The sequence below is a fragment of the Polypterus senegalus genome, chromosome 15 (genome assembly GCF_016835505.1).
Source record: "Polypterus senegalus isolate Bchr_013 chromosome 15, ASM1683550v1, whole genome shotgun sequence".
NCBI lineage: Eukaryota > Metazoa > Chordata > Cladistia > Polypteriformes > Polypteridae > Polypterus > Polypterus senegalus.
In genome coordinates, this window is record NC_053168.1 from 91793981 (window position 1) to 91811976 (window position 17996).

A 17996-nucleotide genomic window follows, 5' to 3' on the forward strand; every position below is an offset into this window, starting at 1 on the left:
TAGCTTATTGCTGAGACATTAGTTTCAATTTGGGTTATTTTTTGGATTCCTTTTTGTAAGTTCTCTTTATTGATTATTTTGGTTTTTGGAGTTTTCCAGTTGTGTTTGGTATTTTTTTTTAGATTCTAGATTTTGGATTTTCATTCATTTCTAGGTTACTTCTTTGGTGGCAACCTTCTGAAAAATCCAAGTGAATTTTGGTATCTTGTTCATATTTTGTTTTTTGAACATTTCTTGTTAAATACATTTTATTATAATAAAGAAACTGTTTTTATTCTTGGTCTAGGTTGTTTTCGGTTTCCCTTTCTGTTCTTTTATAGTGCGCAGGTCATAAGCCTGCTTCTTGAAGTTTATTTAAAACTGCCATGACCAAGTCTGCATCCACTGCTCGGTTTGCACAATGCTTACAACTTATATTCAGCAGGAGATATTAATACAAGAGTGAATTAAATGAGGATTCTGAATGAGAAGTCAGTGCCATTCTGAAGACAACATATATTGCATATTTAGCAGAGCCGGCTTCGGGCCCACAGCTGGAGGGTGCCCACTGCGCCCAAGGTTTTTTTTTTTCCTGTGATGCGATGCTGCTGCGGAGGGCCCAATGGAGCAACAGACTCCTTCACTCCAACCTCTATTACTAATTTTTTTATATATATAATTCACGGGCAATTAATTACTCCACGTGGACATCTCCACTCAGCACTCCAATCTTCATTATACTTCACTCAGGCCTGCGCACCTGTTGCCGCCTCCACGGCTCATCTGTGCCTCTGTCCTCAGTAGGCGGCCGCTTACGCTTCAGTCAGGGCTGCTCTACAGCACTGCATTCTCGACAGAGCATAAAAGGGGCCCTTCTCTTCGTAAAGCCATCAATTTCCTTCATATCAACATATTTCCATTTTGTTAGAAAGAGCGTCGTGTAGATAGTAGTTAGGCCTTGCCGAATTTCTTGTGAAGTTCCATGAGCCACGAACGTCTGAATAGTCTGGCATTGATATCAATTGAGCAAGAGACAGTCGAATCTCTTGATTATTCTAAACTTATTCATGAGTTTGCCAGTGCCAAGGTTCGAAAAGTGTCTTTGTGTGAAATAGATTTCAATATCTGCTGGTAAGTTATTTTATATGGAAATCTGAATATCTCGAAAGTATGAAAACAAGCTTTAAAACTGAATAAAAATGTAAAAACAAAATAATATGGATCTCATCTTCATAAAATAAAAAAAAATATATAAAAAATACAAAAAGCAAAAAAAAAGGTACTTGGCCTAGCTATTCACCTCCACATGCTGCCTGGTGGAAACAGCAAAAGCTGGCTACAATGTAGCTTTATCTGTTAATGTATTGTCACTAAAGACATTTATGCGAGTCCACTCCGACCTCCATCACTCATACCCTTCACTCAGGGCCTTGTACGACAGTCTGCGCTGACAGCCGTCAAATTAGGCTCCTGTCAGTGTATTACGGTTACGGTTGTCAGTGTCAAACGGAAATCGTCAAAAAGTGATGGTTGTAGATGCCGGGAAAAAGCATTTCTGCAGCTCAGAATGCAGGAAATCGCCTGGCGGCCAGAGCTCTGCCCTTACGGGGCCCTCGGTATTAGTTTGCTTCGGGTCCGAAATTGTCTAGGGCCGGCTCTGTATTTAATATTATTCAATTTTAAGTTTAATACAGTCTATTTTTGAAGGGTGTTAGGAACTCTGAGAATGCACAGATGAAACAACAAAAATGTTAAGGTATCAATGAAAATATCTGTAAGAATGTGCACAATAAATTTTACAGATGATGTCCATGATTAGTGAAAACCGTAAAAAATGGAGTCTCAAAGACACTCTTGCCAACTGTCACCAAGGTCAATTTACTGTGTCCAGCATAACGTGTGGCTAGAATCATTAAATAAAATAGAAAACACCATCAGTTTGATGCCTCATTATTAAGACCATACTACAAACTGGAAAGTAAATGTGTCACCTCAACCTGTTAATGTTTAATGTTAATTGAATGAATGCTGCTGTAGTAACAGGTACAGAAGTACTGAAGATTTTAAATGTCTGCCACTGGTAACAAATGCAAGGCTTATCTATTTACCTCCTCCCACATAGTAGTGAAACAGGACAAACAATAAACAATAAAAAAACAATAATAAAATCAATAAGCAAAAAAGTATTGCTAGCTAAGCGGAGGCAAGGTACACGCTCCGAGACTGGCGCATAAGTGAGGAGGGCCCCGACCCCCCTCCCCTTGGCCTGCTACGTCTCTCTCAGATTCATGCAAATAAATTGGTACTATGCAAACTATGATACTTAGCGAGATGACTGAAGTCACAAAATCAGCTGGAATGTTCAAGCAAATTAAAGAAAAAACCTGATCTGTTAAATAGGTCTGATGTGAAAATCAGACAGACATGCAGGCAGACAGACAGATTTTGGTTTTATATATATACTGTGGCACGCGGCTGGGGGTGGTACCCAGCCGGGACGCCCAGGAAGACCGGAGGAGGGCTTGTTCCTCCTCCAGACCACGAGGGGGTGACCGCACTGGTTGTGTTGGTAGAGGGCTTGGAAGCCCAACCCTGTAGGGGCCCGTGGTCACCACTAGGAAGTGCTGGGGGGAAGAGGATCAGGGACACCCGGAGGGCTTCCGGCTACACAGTTGGTACTTCTGCCACATGGAGGTGTGTCAGCGGAGGCTCCTCAGGAAGCACCTGGAGCCCATCCGGGGGTGCATAAAAGGGGCCGCCTCCCTTCATTCAGGGCTGGAGTCGGGTGAGGAGAGGACTAAGCAGGAGAAGAGAGTGGAGGCGGTCTGAAGGAGAAAAGGCAGTGTGAGAAGGGCCTGGACTTTGGGGAAAGTGGGTTGTATGCACTTTAAGACTTGTAAATATCAGTATTGTAAATAAACGTGTGGTGGTGAATTTGCCATGTCTTCCTGTCTGTGTCCGGAGCTTAGTCCACAATACAGATGGTTCTCCATGACACAGACCATGTATGTACTTGCATTGGTGATAAATGGGAAAAAGAACTGAGAGCTTCTATGTTAATTAATGTTGACTTGTGTTTATTTTTTATTGTGTCTTCTATTTTTCTATTCATTTTGTAAAGCACTTTGAGCTACATTTTTTTGCATGAAAATGTGCTATATAAATAAATGTTGATTGATTGATTGATTGGAGTCAGTTACATTATGATTTTGGCTGCAGGGTGTGTTTACTCAGGTATTTTGATAACTCACATCATAATTTCTTCTATCTTTAGTTGAAGTATGTCCTGAACTTTGAATGTCTTCTAAACAAAATCACAGTAAAATTACATATATGCATAACCATTTTAGTTTTAAATCCCGGTAATCAGCCTGCGTAAGATTAAAGAAGAACAACAGTTCAAGAGTTGAAGTACCTCCCTGGTGAACTCCATTTAATGAAACAATGAAAAATTACAACAAACACAAACAAAAAGCTTCATCCTTGAAAGTGCGTGTGGCACAAAATGCTCGACTGTGGAACACTGTGGATTCACCTGTTGAAGTAAGGCTGCCATGTCCGTAAAAAAAGGTGAAAATGTAGCATGTGGTACTGACAATGCCCACTAGGGGTCCTGAATGAATTTTATTTATTTTCTTTTGGATTCTGCTAAGAGAATTTGTCAATAGCTCTTGATCATGTCCATTGTGGGCAAATATATTATCTTTCCCAGTCTCTCAAGGATTTTGTCCACTTGGTATGGGGTAGCCATCAAAGCATTAGACCTGTTTCAGCCCAAGGAAGTCACTGCAAAACCTCCAACTATTCTCAGGGTTTGGGACAATGGAACTGGACTGAGGGCTGTAGATCTCTTCGATGACCCTTAGTACAAGCATCCTTCTGACTTCAACCTCTACTTCTACCTTCTTGCTTTTTTCGCCTAAAGGAAGTGGTAAAGCCATTCTCAAACCAAGACCTCTGGATCAGTAATTATGTCGTGTGCAACCAGAGAGGTCAGAGCAAGGTTGGTGTCCATGGCCTCCTTAATAGCTGACTAATACCCTGCAGTGCTGAAATCAGCCTACCTGCTCTTCTCTGGACTTTACTGGGGCTGCTTTTTTTTGTAGCCTGGAGACCAACATTGCACACATTACTCAATGGGAGGCCTCACCAGTGCATTAATAAATCAATTAATAAATCATCAATAAATACTGTACATATCTAATCCAATAGCAGTGATGTTCTAATGTTAAAATCCAGAAATAAAATCAGAGTAAAACAGTCATTGTGTCATTAATGTTCCTCCTCTACTCCCATACAAACCCAGCACAACTTACTCTCCATCTCCCCGGTTCACCCATAGCCCAGGTCTTGCAACCGTCGGAGACTCCTGCAGCTGTGAACCTCCTTACCAACTAACATCTTGTCTGCTTCCATCGGCGTCTGCCAGGCCGATTGGGGCCAGTTGTCCTCCTATTTTCCTTCTCTCTCCTGGTTTCCCTTTGATCCCTGAAGAGGACTACCATCATCGTATTCAAATGTAACTTCAGTGGGGATGATCTTCACTTTAGAGCACCGATCCTTGCCCCTTCTGTGTGGCTAATGACTGTGCAGCCTCTTGCTCACTCGATGGATGTCTGGCTCACCCTGCTAAACCACTGATACTCATCTCTCTTGGTTCTATTTCTCTTTTGCTTCTCTCTGTTGATTATCCCCCTTTTCTGCTGTACAGGCTTCCTTATATCCTGATTGATTAGGTGCAGGTGTGACTTTCTGCCTAGTCCGAGGTGGGAATGATGCACCTGACTGATCTGCTTGCATTTGCACATGTGTGTGCAATTAGCAGGAAACCCAATCACCTCAGAAGGAGCATTGTCATATGCACACCCACACTCATTCAGAACCTGCACACCCCAAGACTTGATTATTAATTTAAATCTACAGTTCGCCATGGATCTCTTATTACATAGTGATGAATCCACTACGACAACTAGGTCTTTCTCATGAGGGATAATTTTAGGTTTTAGACCTCCCAATTGCTTAATCAAATTTAACATTTTTACTTCCTATGTGTAATTAATACCTTACATTTATTTGTATTAAAATTTAATCAGCATCAAATCTTCCTAAGCCTGTATGCTGTCCAGCCTCTCTGTAATGATTCAGCTGAATTTACATTATCTCAAATCCCATCTAGCTTGGCATCTTCTGTAAACTTAAGCAGCTTGTTACTTATATTCTTATCCAAGTTATTTATTAAAAATACATATTGAAATTAGGGACATAAGTTTTAATAAAATTGTTTCGTTACAATCAAATAATGTATTTTTCTTATGCAAAGTGTATAAAATTGGCAGCTGTGGTTTCCAGAATTTTACTGTAAAAAAGAAGGTGACAATATTTTTAGGTTTACAGTATAACTTCTTAGTAAATAACTGTTTTCTTTTACAGCTGTAATAAAAAGACTAAACACTCATAAAGATTTGGGGTTTTTAGTCCCACATACTGTAACTGTAGGGTCAGTAGTTTCCAAAAACTCAAAAGATACAGAAGTATAGTTAGACGGACATGTTATGGGTTCGGACCGGAAATTAAACTGTGGGATGCTGGGAAAACTGTGGTGCTGGACGGGTGGCTGATGTCATCAAACGGGGACCAGAGGGAAGAAAGGAACCCGGAAGTGCTGCGGCTCTTTGGATTGTCCGGATAGTATTACGGCAGTGGTGCCTCATTCTTTCTGAGAAAATAAGAGGAGAGAGGTTAGTACACTGCCGTCGTCCCCTTGCACGACTTGTCGCGGTGCGTGTCGGGTCCTTAAACTGCTCTCCATGCGCTTGTGTGTGACATGAACCCCTCTTCAACCCAGACCCATTGGGTCGGGTGGCCCGAACCAAGAGGTTGTGAACCCATGAGAGTGCATCAACGTTGACTTGGAGGTTACCTCGACGATTAGTGACAGTGAACTTATATAGCTGCAGGTCCAAAAATCACCTGGTAATGCGAGGATTCGAGTCTCTGTGAAAGGCCATCCACTGAAGGGCGGCGTGGTCCATCACCAGGGTGATTTCCCGACCCAGCAGGTAGTACCACCCACTTGATGGCCAAGGCTTCCTGTTCCACCGCTGCATACCTTGTCTTCAGGGCCGATCCTGGCGACAGGCAAAAACGTGCCCCACACGTGGGTGGCCAAACTCAAAGGTGGCCGTTGAGGAGACGTGCAGCAGCCGGCGACGCTAAAACGTATGTTATGATTATGATATGCTGTTTCATTGAGAAAGTATGTACAGATTTTTTTAACACTTTGAGCGCACGTTTTCACTGGCAATGTATTTTTACATTTAAAATGACCATCGGTGGTGCACGTGGGGCTCAAAGTGTTAATGAAATATTTCAGAAAAATTACAAACTTTTACATGTTTACTTATTGCCCAATGCACACTGGCATGACATTAGTGTGTATTGTGTATATGTCACTTGTATGAATTAGGCCCAAGATTATTACAAAATTATTATTATATTTGAATTAGCCCTTTATTCTACCTATTTTGTAGAAGGTCCGAAAGAAAGACAAAACGTGAAAGCGGGTGGTACTACAAGCAAAATAGAGAAAAGAAGCTAGAAGAGAGGAAAAGTCTACAGGGAGCTCTAGACAAATATATTTTTCATCCAAAAACTTCTGAACTTCCTAGTACGAGCTTATCACACTTCGGACGACCTGCGGCTGATTATGAAGTACAGCAGGGTAACCGTCTGCCAGATTCAACCCCGAACACCTCCAAGGAATCAACAACTCATGAAAGTCACGAGGAACAGGAAGAAGCAACAGAAGAACATGGATGTGACAACACGGAGAGAGAAGTGGTGCCAGGACGCAGCTTAGAATATTTGAGAGATCCAGGTAAGTGGCCCAATCCATTGACAACCAAAATCGTCGACTCACTTATTGAAATAGGCCCCGTACAACCTCAAGCATCGTTCAAATTTCCTGTGGACGACAAAACCGGAAGAAAATTTAATGTTCTATATTTCACAAGAAAGATGGAAAATGGAGAAATAGTGCATCGTAATTGGTTAGTGTACTCCATTCATGCCGATTGCGTATTCTGTTTTCCTTGCAAACTATTTAGCAGTCATAACATCAAACTGACGGGTAGCGGATACAATGATTGGCGCCATTGCTCAGATTATTTCAAAAATCATGAAACAAACATTGAACATATTAAGTGTACAAAAAAATGGTACGAACTGAAGTTGAGAATTGAAAAAAAATGCACAATTGACAAAGATCAACAACGTCTGTACGAAATGGAGAAGGAACGCTGGCGAGCTATAATTAAGAGAATGATCGCTATCGTGCAGTTTCTAGCAGGCCAATGTTTAGCTTTTAGAGGTACCAGCTACGAACTCTATGATCGCAACAATGGAAACTTTATGAAATCAGTGGAAATGATTGCAAAATTCGATAGCGTTATGTCCGAACATCTTAAAAATGTCAAAAAATCGAAACAGTTAAAAAATCACATGCCCCATTACCTGGGTCAACATTTTCAAAATGAAATCATTCATCTACTAGCAAGTAATATCTGAAAAGAAATGATGAAAATTGTAAAAGCCTCGAAATATTTTGTTATCATCCTCGATTGCACTCCCGATGTCAGTCACACCGAACAAATTTCTATTGTAGTGCGCTGTGTCGATGTATGCGCTGAGGATAAACACATGAAGGTTAACGAATTTTTCCTAGATTTTTTCGCTGTTAGAGATATGACTGGCGAGGGTCTGTACAATTTTGTGATTGAAAAATTAGAGATGTATGACTTAGATATCCAAAACATCAGTTCAAACTTGATTTGAATCACTGAATGAAGTAGTGTCATTGTTTAGATGTAGTTATGATTTTTACAATATGCAGCCTGATGAATTGAAAAAATGCACCATTGATCTCGACTTAAAACTGAGAATTGTCCGAAATGAGGAGATACAGTGAGATGTGAATGGGGAAGGGCTGTACCACGAAGCTGTTATGTTTAAAGAAATATTTTCAGATGTAGCGGCAACAAAAAATCCAATAACTATTGTGAAAAAAATAGTTGAAGTCCAGATAACGTCTTGTTTTCCGAATCTCTTCGCATTTTCTCTTACGCATTTTTCTCACGTTACCTGTATCAGTGTCAGCATCTGAAAGGAGCTTCTCAAAACTCAAGATAATTAAAAATTATCTCCGTTCCACTATCGGGCAACAACGATTGAGTGATGTTGCGCTTCTGTTTATAGAATCTGAAATTTGTGAAAAACTGGATCATTCAAACATAATAGATGAATTTGCTACTGTTAAAGCTAGGAGAATCATTCTTTGATGTTTAACTAATAAATTAATGTATGTATGTGATTTTTTATTTTTGTGATTATTTAGTTTTTATAAAAACTAATCGTTTGAAATTAAATTTTATTTATACATCCCGACTCTAACCCTAACCCTAACCCTAACACCGTCTTAATCCTGTTTGAAGTAGTACATGTAATAGTAATATCCGTCATATCATAATAGAAAATAGGTACGTAGGGTAGGGCGGCGAAACCACATTCGCACAAAGGCGGCCGTCTACCCAGGATCGGCCCTGCTTGTCTCCTGGTCCAACAGTTTCAGCTCAGGTAAATTATGGGGTGTTCAACACCATCGATGCTTTGGCTCAGAACGGTACCAAGACCTGTGTCTGAAGCATTGGTCTGGAGGAGAAAGGGAAGCGAAAAATGGGGTGTTCTCAAAACAGTTGCCATTGTGAGGGCCATTTTTAAGTCACTGAATGCCTGTTCCGTCAATTTGTTCCATACCACATGCAAAGGAGCCCTTTTCTTTGTCAAATCTGTCAAGGTGCAACCCTCTCAGAACACCAATATACAAACCGGAAGTAGTAGCTCGCTCACCCTAAGAAGGCTTGCACCTGTTTTCGACTGTCAGATGAGGCCATTCCAGGATGTCTTTTATTTTGGGGCACTGTGGTTTCACCAACCCTCCTCCTACCAGGTAGCCCAAATATTTGGCTTCATTCAACTCGAACAAGCACTTCCGGTGGTTGATGCACAGCTCAGCATTCACTAGCGTCAGGAGGACAGCGTAGACCTGTAATACATGTTCCTTCCAGGTGCCAGAAAAGATGACCATGTCATCGAGGTAGGTGACACAATAGGACTGGTGGGGCTGTAGCACTCTCTCTACCAGACATTGGAAAGTTGTTGGTGCCCCGTGTAGCTCAAATGGAAGTACCTTGTACTGCCAGTGTCCACAAGGGGTGCTAAATGCCGTTTTCTCTCTAGCGGAAGCCGTTAAGGGAATTTGCCAGTAACCCTTCGACATGTCAAGAGTAGTCAAATAATGGGCTGTTTCCAACCTATTGAGGAGCTCGTCGACTCGGGGCATGGGATAGGCATCAAATTTGGAGACCTGATTAAGACATCTGAAGTTGTTACAAAATCTCCATGAGCCATCTGGCTTACACACGAGGATGATAGGACTGGACCAGAGGCTATGGCTTTCCTCAATGATGTCTATGTCCAACATTTGTTGAACCTCTAGCTCCACCTCAGCATGTTTCACCTCTGGGAGGCGATAGGGTTGTTCCCTGACGACCAACCCCGGGTCCGTCACGATGTCATGCTGAATCAGCGAGGTCCGACTTGGTGCTTCACTGACCACCTCCGGAACAGACAGGATTGCACTTTCGAGCTCCCGTTGCTGGTGGGAAGTCAGATTGTGGCTGAGGTTAAGTGTAAGTTTTTCATAGAAAAGGGAGAGTGGGGCCGGAAAGAGGGCGTTCGTCCCTAACTTTCCACGGCATCAACAAGTTAATGTGATACACCTTCTCGTTCGGTCGACGGTTTGGTTGGCTTACCAAATAGTCGACGAGCCCCTTTCTCTCTATAACCTCGTATGGACCCTGCCAATGGGCCAGCAATTTTGAGTGTGAGGTGGGTACATGCACGATCTCCCGGCTGAAATTCATGCAGGGAGGAGTTTCAATTGTAATTCTGGGCCTGTGCTGCTTTAGCCTGGGACATGTGTTCTTTAAGCAGAGGTTGAATTTTATCTAATCCCGGTGGTGTGGAATCTATCGACTATATTTAGTCTGCGGACACAATGGCATTCCAGTCAATCTTCAGGGAATCATCATTCCAATGTTCTCTTTTAAATAACGCCGGTGTAGAGTGCTCACTTCCCCCGAAACCTCACCTGGTTGCACTTCTGGGTCAAGGTCCGTCACCAAAGAGTTCCCCCGGGCCGTCCAAGTCATCATTAGTTGCCGAGGAGCACGGCGTGGGAGCAGCTGGGAGAGCCCCTTGACCCTCCATAATCAGACCCAACTTAGGTATAGGAGTGGTCACTGCTCTACTGCATTTACTTTCTGACCAGTGTTGTCCCAATATAACCGAATACGGGGCTTGGACAGCACAGTGACGAGCAGTTGTTTAGGACTCTCCACCCAGGTTATAAAACAGTTTGCGGACCTATATGATCTGGTCTCCCTATGTACACAAGTTACGTTCGTTTGTTGAGCGAGCTTCTGTCGCGTTAGAACATAACGGTGAGCAACAATGGTAGTGTTGCTCCCGGAGTCAAACAATGCCACAAATGAGTGCCCATTTAATAACGCCATTCCTGTATTTGTGACCACTAGAGGGTACGACAGAGCACAGTACCTCTCTCCCCTTGCATAGCTGCAGTCCATTGGCTCTATGTTGAGGGGACAGGTGGGAAGGATATGCCCCACCTCGCTGCACTTGAAACAGCGTGGTGGGCCGGACACCTGGTCTCTTGGCTTAGCCAGAACCTCCACAACACAACGGGTGGGTTTAGGTGTGGCGACACATCCCTGTTGGATCCCGCGAGCAGGCTTCTCAGACCCCCTGAGTTGGTTCGCTGCCAGTTGTCGCTCCAGGACCGCCAGAAGACCGTTTATATCTTTAAATGGGTGTCTCCAGACCTGTTAGGCGAGGTAGTCTGGCATAGCGTGGACCAACCCCTCGCAGGCCACCTGCTCAACCACCTGGCGGGCCTGGTTGATATCTGGCCATAGCCAGTGCCCGAGGTTGCCCCAGAACTCGAACGCCTGGCCTCTAGCCGGGAGATTGGGGTTGAATTTCCACTGCTGCCATACCCTCACCTGCTGCAGGAGGTTACGCCGTAGCGTTTGTAGAGCTTGGCCCTCAGGAGGTAATATTGGGCGGCTTCCTACTTGGGGAGATCGTGATAGGCCCACTGCGCAGGGCCCTTCAGGTATGGGGCCAAGATGGACGCCCACTCCATCCGTGGCCACTGGTTACGAGTCGCCGTCCTCTCAAAGACGGTCAGATACGACTCGAGATCGTCTGCCTCTGTAAGAGGGACGATCAGTGGTGGTGGTGGCCGTGCGGGCTCCGGCTTTACCGCTGGTCACCAAATCCACCAAAATGATATCTACCTTATTTGTTTTGAATCATACTCTTCCGAATAAAAAATGTATATATGTGTATAACTTTCTGACAATTTATTGTTTTAAATAAGGAAATTGAAAGATGCATAATTTGAAAAATACTGTATAAGGTATTAGTGTGATTGTTTTTGAAATTATGAATGTAACAATGGCATAAAAATGATCAATTTCTTTTTATTAAAAAGGACCCTTTTTGGTTCAATATACCTCAAAAAATCTTTAGGAAATATATAATATCCCTGATATTTTTATTTTTGTTGTATGGTACCTTTATAAAATTGCCTGCATTTTGTCAACAGAGCATATTATATCACAGCAATAACAAATATATTTTGGTTAAGGAAAAGAAAATGGTCTGTGTTCCATTTTTGTAAAGGTTGTGGAAAGACTTATTCAATGGAAGATTTTAAAATATAGTTTAACTTGCACATCTAAAGTTATATAATTCAGTCCTAAAAATGTGTTTTTGTTGTCTAAAAATGCATTTGTTCTTGGAATCCAGATAAATTGTAAATAATTGTTTAGGAAAAATATTAATTTAACTATAACATACAGTCTGTCAGTCATTCTCTGTCCTGCTTAGTCCTGAACAGGGCCACAGGGAGGCTGGGGCCTATCCCAGTTTCCATAGGGCACAAGGCAGGAACAAACCCTGCACAGGGCGGCAGGATGGACAAACAAATGCACACACACAAGGGCCATTTTAGTATTGCCAACCACCCATGATCTGCATGCCTTTGGCCAGTGGGATAACCAGACCACCCTGAAGAAACCCCACAGACATGGGAGAACCTGCAAAATTTCATAAGACTCTGAGTACAATTAATCTTCGCAGAACTGAGCTGGACCTCCATTGCCGTTATTACCGTCAAATGAAAACAGTCAGTACATGCACACACATCATCGGGTAAAGTGAATAACCCGGTTAATGCTGAAATACGAGGTGTGGCAGAAAAGTAATGAGACTGGCAACACTGCAAGCGATCTGGCACCGCTGCGCTGTTGTCCTTGATAGAGCATGTGTATCAGTACCCTCCCATAGCTCAGTGCGAGTTTCAACTCCTTCTGTTAACTACGTGATTTTTGTGACTGCTATTAGCGAAGTTGTGTTTTTAGTTGTGCGTCATGCAAAATGGAACAGTGGAATTTGGAGCAACGTTGTGCCATTAAACGGCAAGTGTGACGTTTGAAAAGTTAAAACAGGCCTATAGGGAACATTCTTTATCCCAAGCTCAAGTTTTTCGCTGGCACAAATCATTTTTGGAAGGCAGAAAACACGTTGAAGATGAACACCGTTCAGGGAGGACTTCAACTTCGAAAACCAATGAAAACATCGAACGTGTGAACACTCTTGTGAGATCAGACCGTCGTTTAAAATTAAGAATGTTGAGTGAACAATTAAATTTGAACAGATTTACCGTTCATCAAATTTTGACTGAACATTTGCACATGCGAAAGGTCTGTGCCAAAATGGTGCCGAAAAACTGCCCTCTCCATAACAGAATTTTTGACCTCAAAAGGCATTCCTGTGGTTCCCCAGCCCCCTTATTCACCTGACCTCAGTCCGTGTGACTTTTTCCTTTTTCCTAAACTGAAAAATGTCCTCAAAGGACGTCATTTCGGGACTTTAGAAAACATCCAAAAGAGTGTAACGAACATGCTGAAGACCATACCGGTTGAAGATTTCCAGCGCTGCTACCTGCAGTGGGAACAACGTCTCCATCAGTGTGTAGCTGCCTAAGGGAACTACTTTGAAGGGGATAACATTGATGTTTGAAAAAAATAAAAACTTTGGTAAATAAAAAATCAGTCTCATTACTTTTCTGCCACACCTCGTACAGTGTGTTAATAATCCGCCTTTACATGTCCCAGTAATCTTCTAGAGTTCTCCGTTGACAAAACGCTTCAAAGCTCCAGCTCCAACTGCGAAAAAAAAGTGCAACGCCGAAATCGGCCACTGCGAATCTCAAAATAAGCATTACCACTGTGCACAGCAGCTTAGTCAAACTGACGCATTATTTGTATTTCTGTTTTCGGACTGCACGCTGCAAACTCTTCTTTTTGGCTCTGCGATTGAGCCCTGCAAAGGACACGGCATGCGTGCTTCTTACCTAATACCCATTATTGACGGAGAAATAATAACGTAGGTATTTTTTACTTGAATAGGATTAGGTTACTTGTTTTACCAATTAATTGAACTACGTAATGCACGTTGCTGATCTTGTTTTCTTAAATACTGGGGCATTTTTTAAACAGTAGAAGAAATAATGGGATAGCCTTAACATTTGCCTCTTGAACTGTATTTTGCGTGCTGTACTACCCGTGGCAGCTGAAAGCATATGAAAGTACGTAATACATGCGCAGGTTGAGAGTGCAACGGGCATGCGCAGCCTACAAAAATCTTTTAACAGTAACGCAGTCATGGGTTTACATGGCAACATAGTCAGATTATTCGCGGAGAAATCTACTTCTGTTAATCAAAATTCTCTTAAGCCATTAACCCAGTTTCTCCAATCGGAATATGGATTTACGTAGCATTTTAGAAATCAGGTTTCTGTGAATAATCTGGTCATTGGAGTTAAAGTAGACGCGCTGAGAGGCAGTGCCAGAAAAAAAACAAGCATGCGCAGTACAGATCGGGCGCTTGTTAGCCGCGTCTTGAACCGGAACTTAAATTATGAATTTGTGCGCGTATTTTGTGGAAGCACTGCGGTTACGGTATTTGATACCGGGAAAGTGGAGAACTGGAGAGGTCTTTGTATAAGAGGCCCCCTTCTTTGTTTGTAGTATTTTATTTTAGCAATTTTGTTTTACTTAAGGTCATAATATAGGATTTCAATATATTTTGTTTCTTGTGCTAGACTAGACACTTCAAACTTACATTTTCTGTGTAATTTTCGCTGGCGTTTAAAGATGCGGAGCGTAGAAGAGGTGCAAACAACGTTGCAGATAGCTAAACTAAACCCCGATGAATTTTATCCGGTCACTCAGTGTTTATCCTTCAGAGAACACGTCTCATCTGGGGATTTTTGTCTAATGGAGTTGGATGAAACTCTCTGCAAGTACGTAGAGACTGGGAAAAGGTAAGTTTGACGTTCGCTAATGTGGTTACAAACAAGCAGATGTCTGTTTACTAGAATTGTATGGATTGTATTTGTCTGGTTAGGACTCCTTTAAAAGGAAATGTAGGTCGCTAGCACACATTACGAAAACATCATGTGCTGGCCTTCTGTGTATACTGGGTTTATTTCTGGGTGTTGTATTTAACGAGACCGAAATAAAAGGTTCGCGTTTAACATTAAGACATAAACCCGAAACGATATTAGTGAGGCTATCGAAACCAATTGTTAGAAAATTAACATTTTGCCACATTTTCTTTACAATGTTTGTGTGTGTTTTTATTTAAATGCCATTATTTTCTGTAAAATTAAAAAAGTAGCTCTCCAAATGTAGTCTGAAATGGGTTCAAATTACATATAAAATCGATGCCAATATATAGTATACCACTTGTAAATGTAGTGTCAGCCTTTACATTGGTTTTGTTGTGAATTTTACCGATTTATTGTAACTATTTCTTAAAATAAGCTTTAAACAGAAAACAGTTTTTGTCTTGAAAGAATGAAAGCACTAATAAGCCATCTAATTAAATGTCAAGTTTCACTGACTGGTTTCTAATTGGGGAAACTGATTGGAACGAAATCCTGTACCTGTAATAAACTATGCATCCCTATGGGTGTTGGGTATGTGCAATGCACTAAAGTAATCCTGAAACAACACTTCATGCTGTTTGAACTTGAAATGAAACATGTGGAACTTGATGTTGATTTCACGAAATCCGTTTGATTTGTGAATGTTTAATTTCACCCCTCACAACCATTCCATATTCACTTCACTGCTTTCTAATGAGGGTACAGAGACTGAGTTTACTGTGTAATTAATCATCCAGTCACAAAACATCATCTCATTATCCCTTTGAACCACATCCGTGGTGCTTTATCTTGATTTCACAATCTGCATTTAGCTTGCGACTCTAATTTTACTTTTCACAACCATTTAGAGTTAACTAATCCATCCATCCATCCATTTTCTAACCCGCTGAATCCGAATACAGGGTCACGGGGGTCTGCTGGAGCCAATCCCAGCCAACACAGGGCACAAGGCAGGAACCAATCCCGGGAAGGGTGCCAACCCACCGCAGGTTAACTAATCTATGTACCCAAGTGAGGGTGCAGGGTCTTGAGCTTTGCAATGCAACAAATCCTACTCTTCCATTGAAGCGGAGGTGGTGGTGTCTTATCTTGATTTCACAATGTGTATTTAACTTGCATATTTTATTTCACTGATATTTCACTTTTTTATTTCAAAAGTGTTTGGGAAGGATTCTGAATGAAAAGTTTTAGTCCACCTTTTGCCATATGTGCACCTAGGTTGTGTTTGTCATATTTTATAACTTTAAGACTAGCTTGTCTTGCTAGGGAAATGAACGATGTTAAATTAATTTGGAGCTAGTGGAAGGATATGGCAGTTGTAGGATATCAGTAACACTAGAACTGAATATTGATTGGTCAGCTTGTAATTGCTTTTTCTCAACCAACCTCAACTCAGCCACCCAGAGTTTAATACAGTAGTTTAGTTGCTGAATCCACAGCAGAACCACATTAACTGCACAGCTAACAGTCAGAAGGTGTCCCTAAATCTGAAAAGTTAATATTTGTCCATTCATATCAAGTATTCACACAGTAGGATATTGGAACATTAGAAAAAGTTTGGTGAGAACAGGTCATTCCACTTCGCAAGAGCCAGTTTCTGTAACCGAGGATCAGACTGCCAAGGTTCCCGCCTTCGGCCATGTAATGGAAGGATTTTTCTCTGTAAAAAGCAAAGGTGAAATAAAGAGAGGGAGGGGGAATCAAGAGAGCAGATGGGCGTTGGTCGCTTCAGCGCAGAATCAGCTACCGAGACTAATGTTTTGGGAAAAAGAGCCGGGAATGTTCTAAAGATACAGCCAAGGCTATGTAAGGAGTTGTTTTTCACTTCGAGAGGCTTTTTTCACATGTAAGCATATTACTGTGTCTTCTGGTATCAGGCACTAGTCTCAAGGCAGAGTTGAAGAAAAAATAGCGCCGTGTCCCGTGGAAGGAGGGGGTATGCTGAAACTGATCACTTCTGCATACACTGCTTCCACGTAAGCCGCTTTTGGGCAAGGACACCTAATTAGTATATAAGGGAACGTTCCGCCCTCAGTTTCTTTGGAGGCTCAACCGTGGGGAATTCGCGCACCGCCCGGTCCTTGACAGGCACATGAGTTGATTCTCTGACGAGACTGACATGCGGGCTCCCTCAGTCTACTGGTCTAGGATGATGGCTCTGGGTCTTTTGATGTATGTTACTGTAAGTATAAGTTTGTCTCTTTAAGCATATATATTTATTTCTATAACCTATTGCTACTGCATTATACTATTCATATGTATTTATATGTGTTAATTGAATTAGTAAATTTTATTGAAGTATCGGACCTCTTCTCTCAGATTTTTGCCCACTTATTCTAAAGAACCCCTTGAACCATTTTCCCAAATTAAAACAGGCCACCACCCAACTCGCACTGCACCCAACCTCCTTGGCCCCTCCCATAGGTGGTGAGCCCATGGGAAGGAGGACCCACGTTACCTCTTCGGGCTGTGCCTGGCCGAGCCCCATGGGTGCAGGCCCGGCCACCAGGCGCTCGCCATTGAGCCCCACCTCCAGGCCTGGCTCCAGAGTGGGGCCCCGGTGACCTGCGTCCGGGCAAGGGAATTTGGTGATTTGTTGAACCGCGATTTGTCTCATCCCTCACCTAGGACCAGCTTGCCTTGGGTGACCCTACCAGGGCATAAAGCCCCAGACAACATAGCACCTAGGATCATTGGGACAAGCAAACCCCTCCACCACGATAAGGTGACGGTTCTTTAAAAAGAGGGACCGGAAGGTGTGTTCCAACTACAGAGGGATCACACTCCTCGGCCTCCCTGGAAAAGTCTATTCGGGGGTTCTGGAGAGGAGGGTCTGTCAGATAGTCGAACCTCGGATTCAAGAGGAACAGTGTGGTTTTCATCCTGGTCGCAGAACAGTGGACCAGCTCTACACTCTTTGCAGAGTCCTGGAGGGTGCATGGGAGTTTGCCCAACAAGTTTACATGTGTTTTGTGGACTTGGAAAAGGCGTTCGACCGTGTCCCTCGGGGAATCCTGCGGGGGTGCTCCAGGAGTATGGGGTACCGGACTCCCTGATAAGAGCTGTTCCGTCCCTGTACAACCGGTGTCAGAGCTTGGTCCACATTGCTGGCAGTAAGTCGAGCCCATTTCCAGTTAGAGTTGGACTGTGCCAGGGCTGCCCTTTGTCACCGATTCTGTTCATAACTTTTATGGACAGAATTTCTAGGCGCAGTCAGGGTGTTGAAGGGGTCCGGTTTGGTGGACTCAGGATTGGGTCACTGCTTTTTGCAGATGATGTTGTCCTGTTTGCTTCAACAGGCCGTGATCTTCAGCTTTCTCCGGATCGGTTCGCAGCTGAGTGTGAAGCGGCTGGGATGAGA

General features: G+C 42.7%; 1 protein-coding gene across 1 annotated transcript in view; it reads left to right on the top strand.

Annotated features, from left to right (window-relative positions):
* Positions 1-13991: 13991 nt before the first annotated feature.
* Positions 13992-17996, top strand: part of dscc1 (DNA replication and sister chromatid cohesion 1) — a 163241-nt gene continuing 159236 nt past the window's right edge. Inside the window, exon 1 of the mRNA XM_039736970.1 lies at positions 13992-14509. Within this exon, the coding sequence (XP_039592904.1) occupies positions 14340-14509 (170 nt within the window). The 5' untranslated portion in view covers positions 13992-14339. The remainder of the gene's footprint in view (positions 14510-17996) is intronic.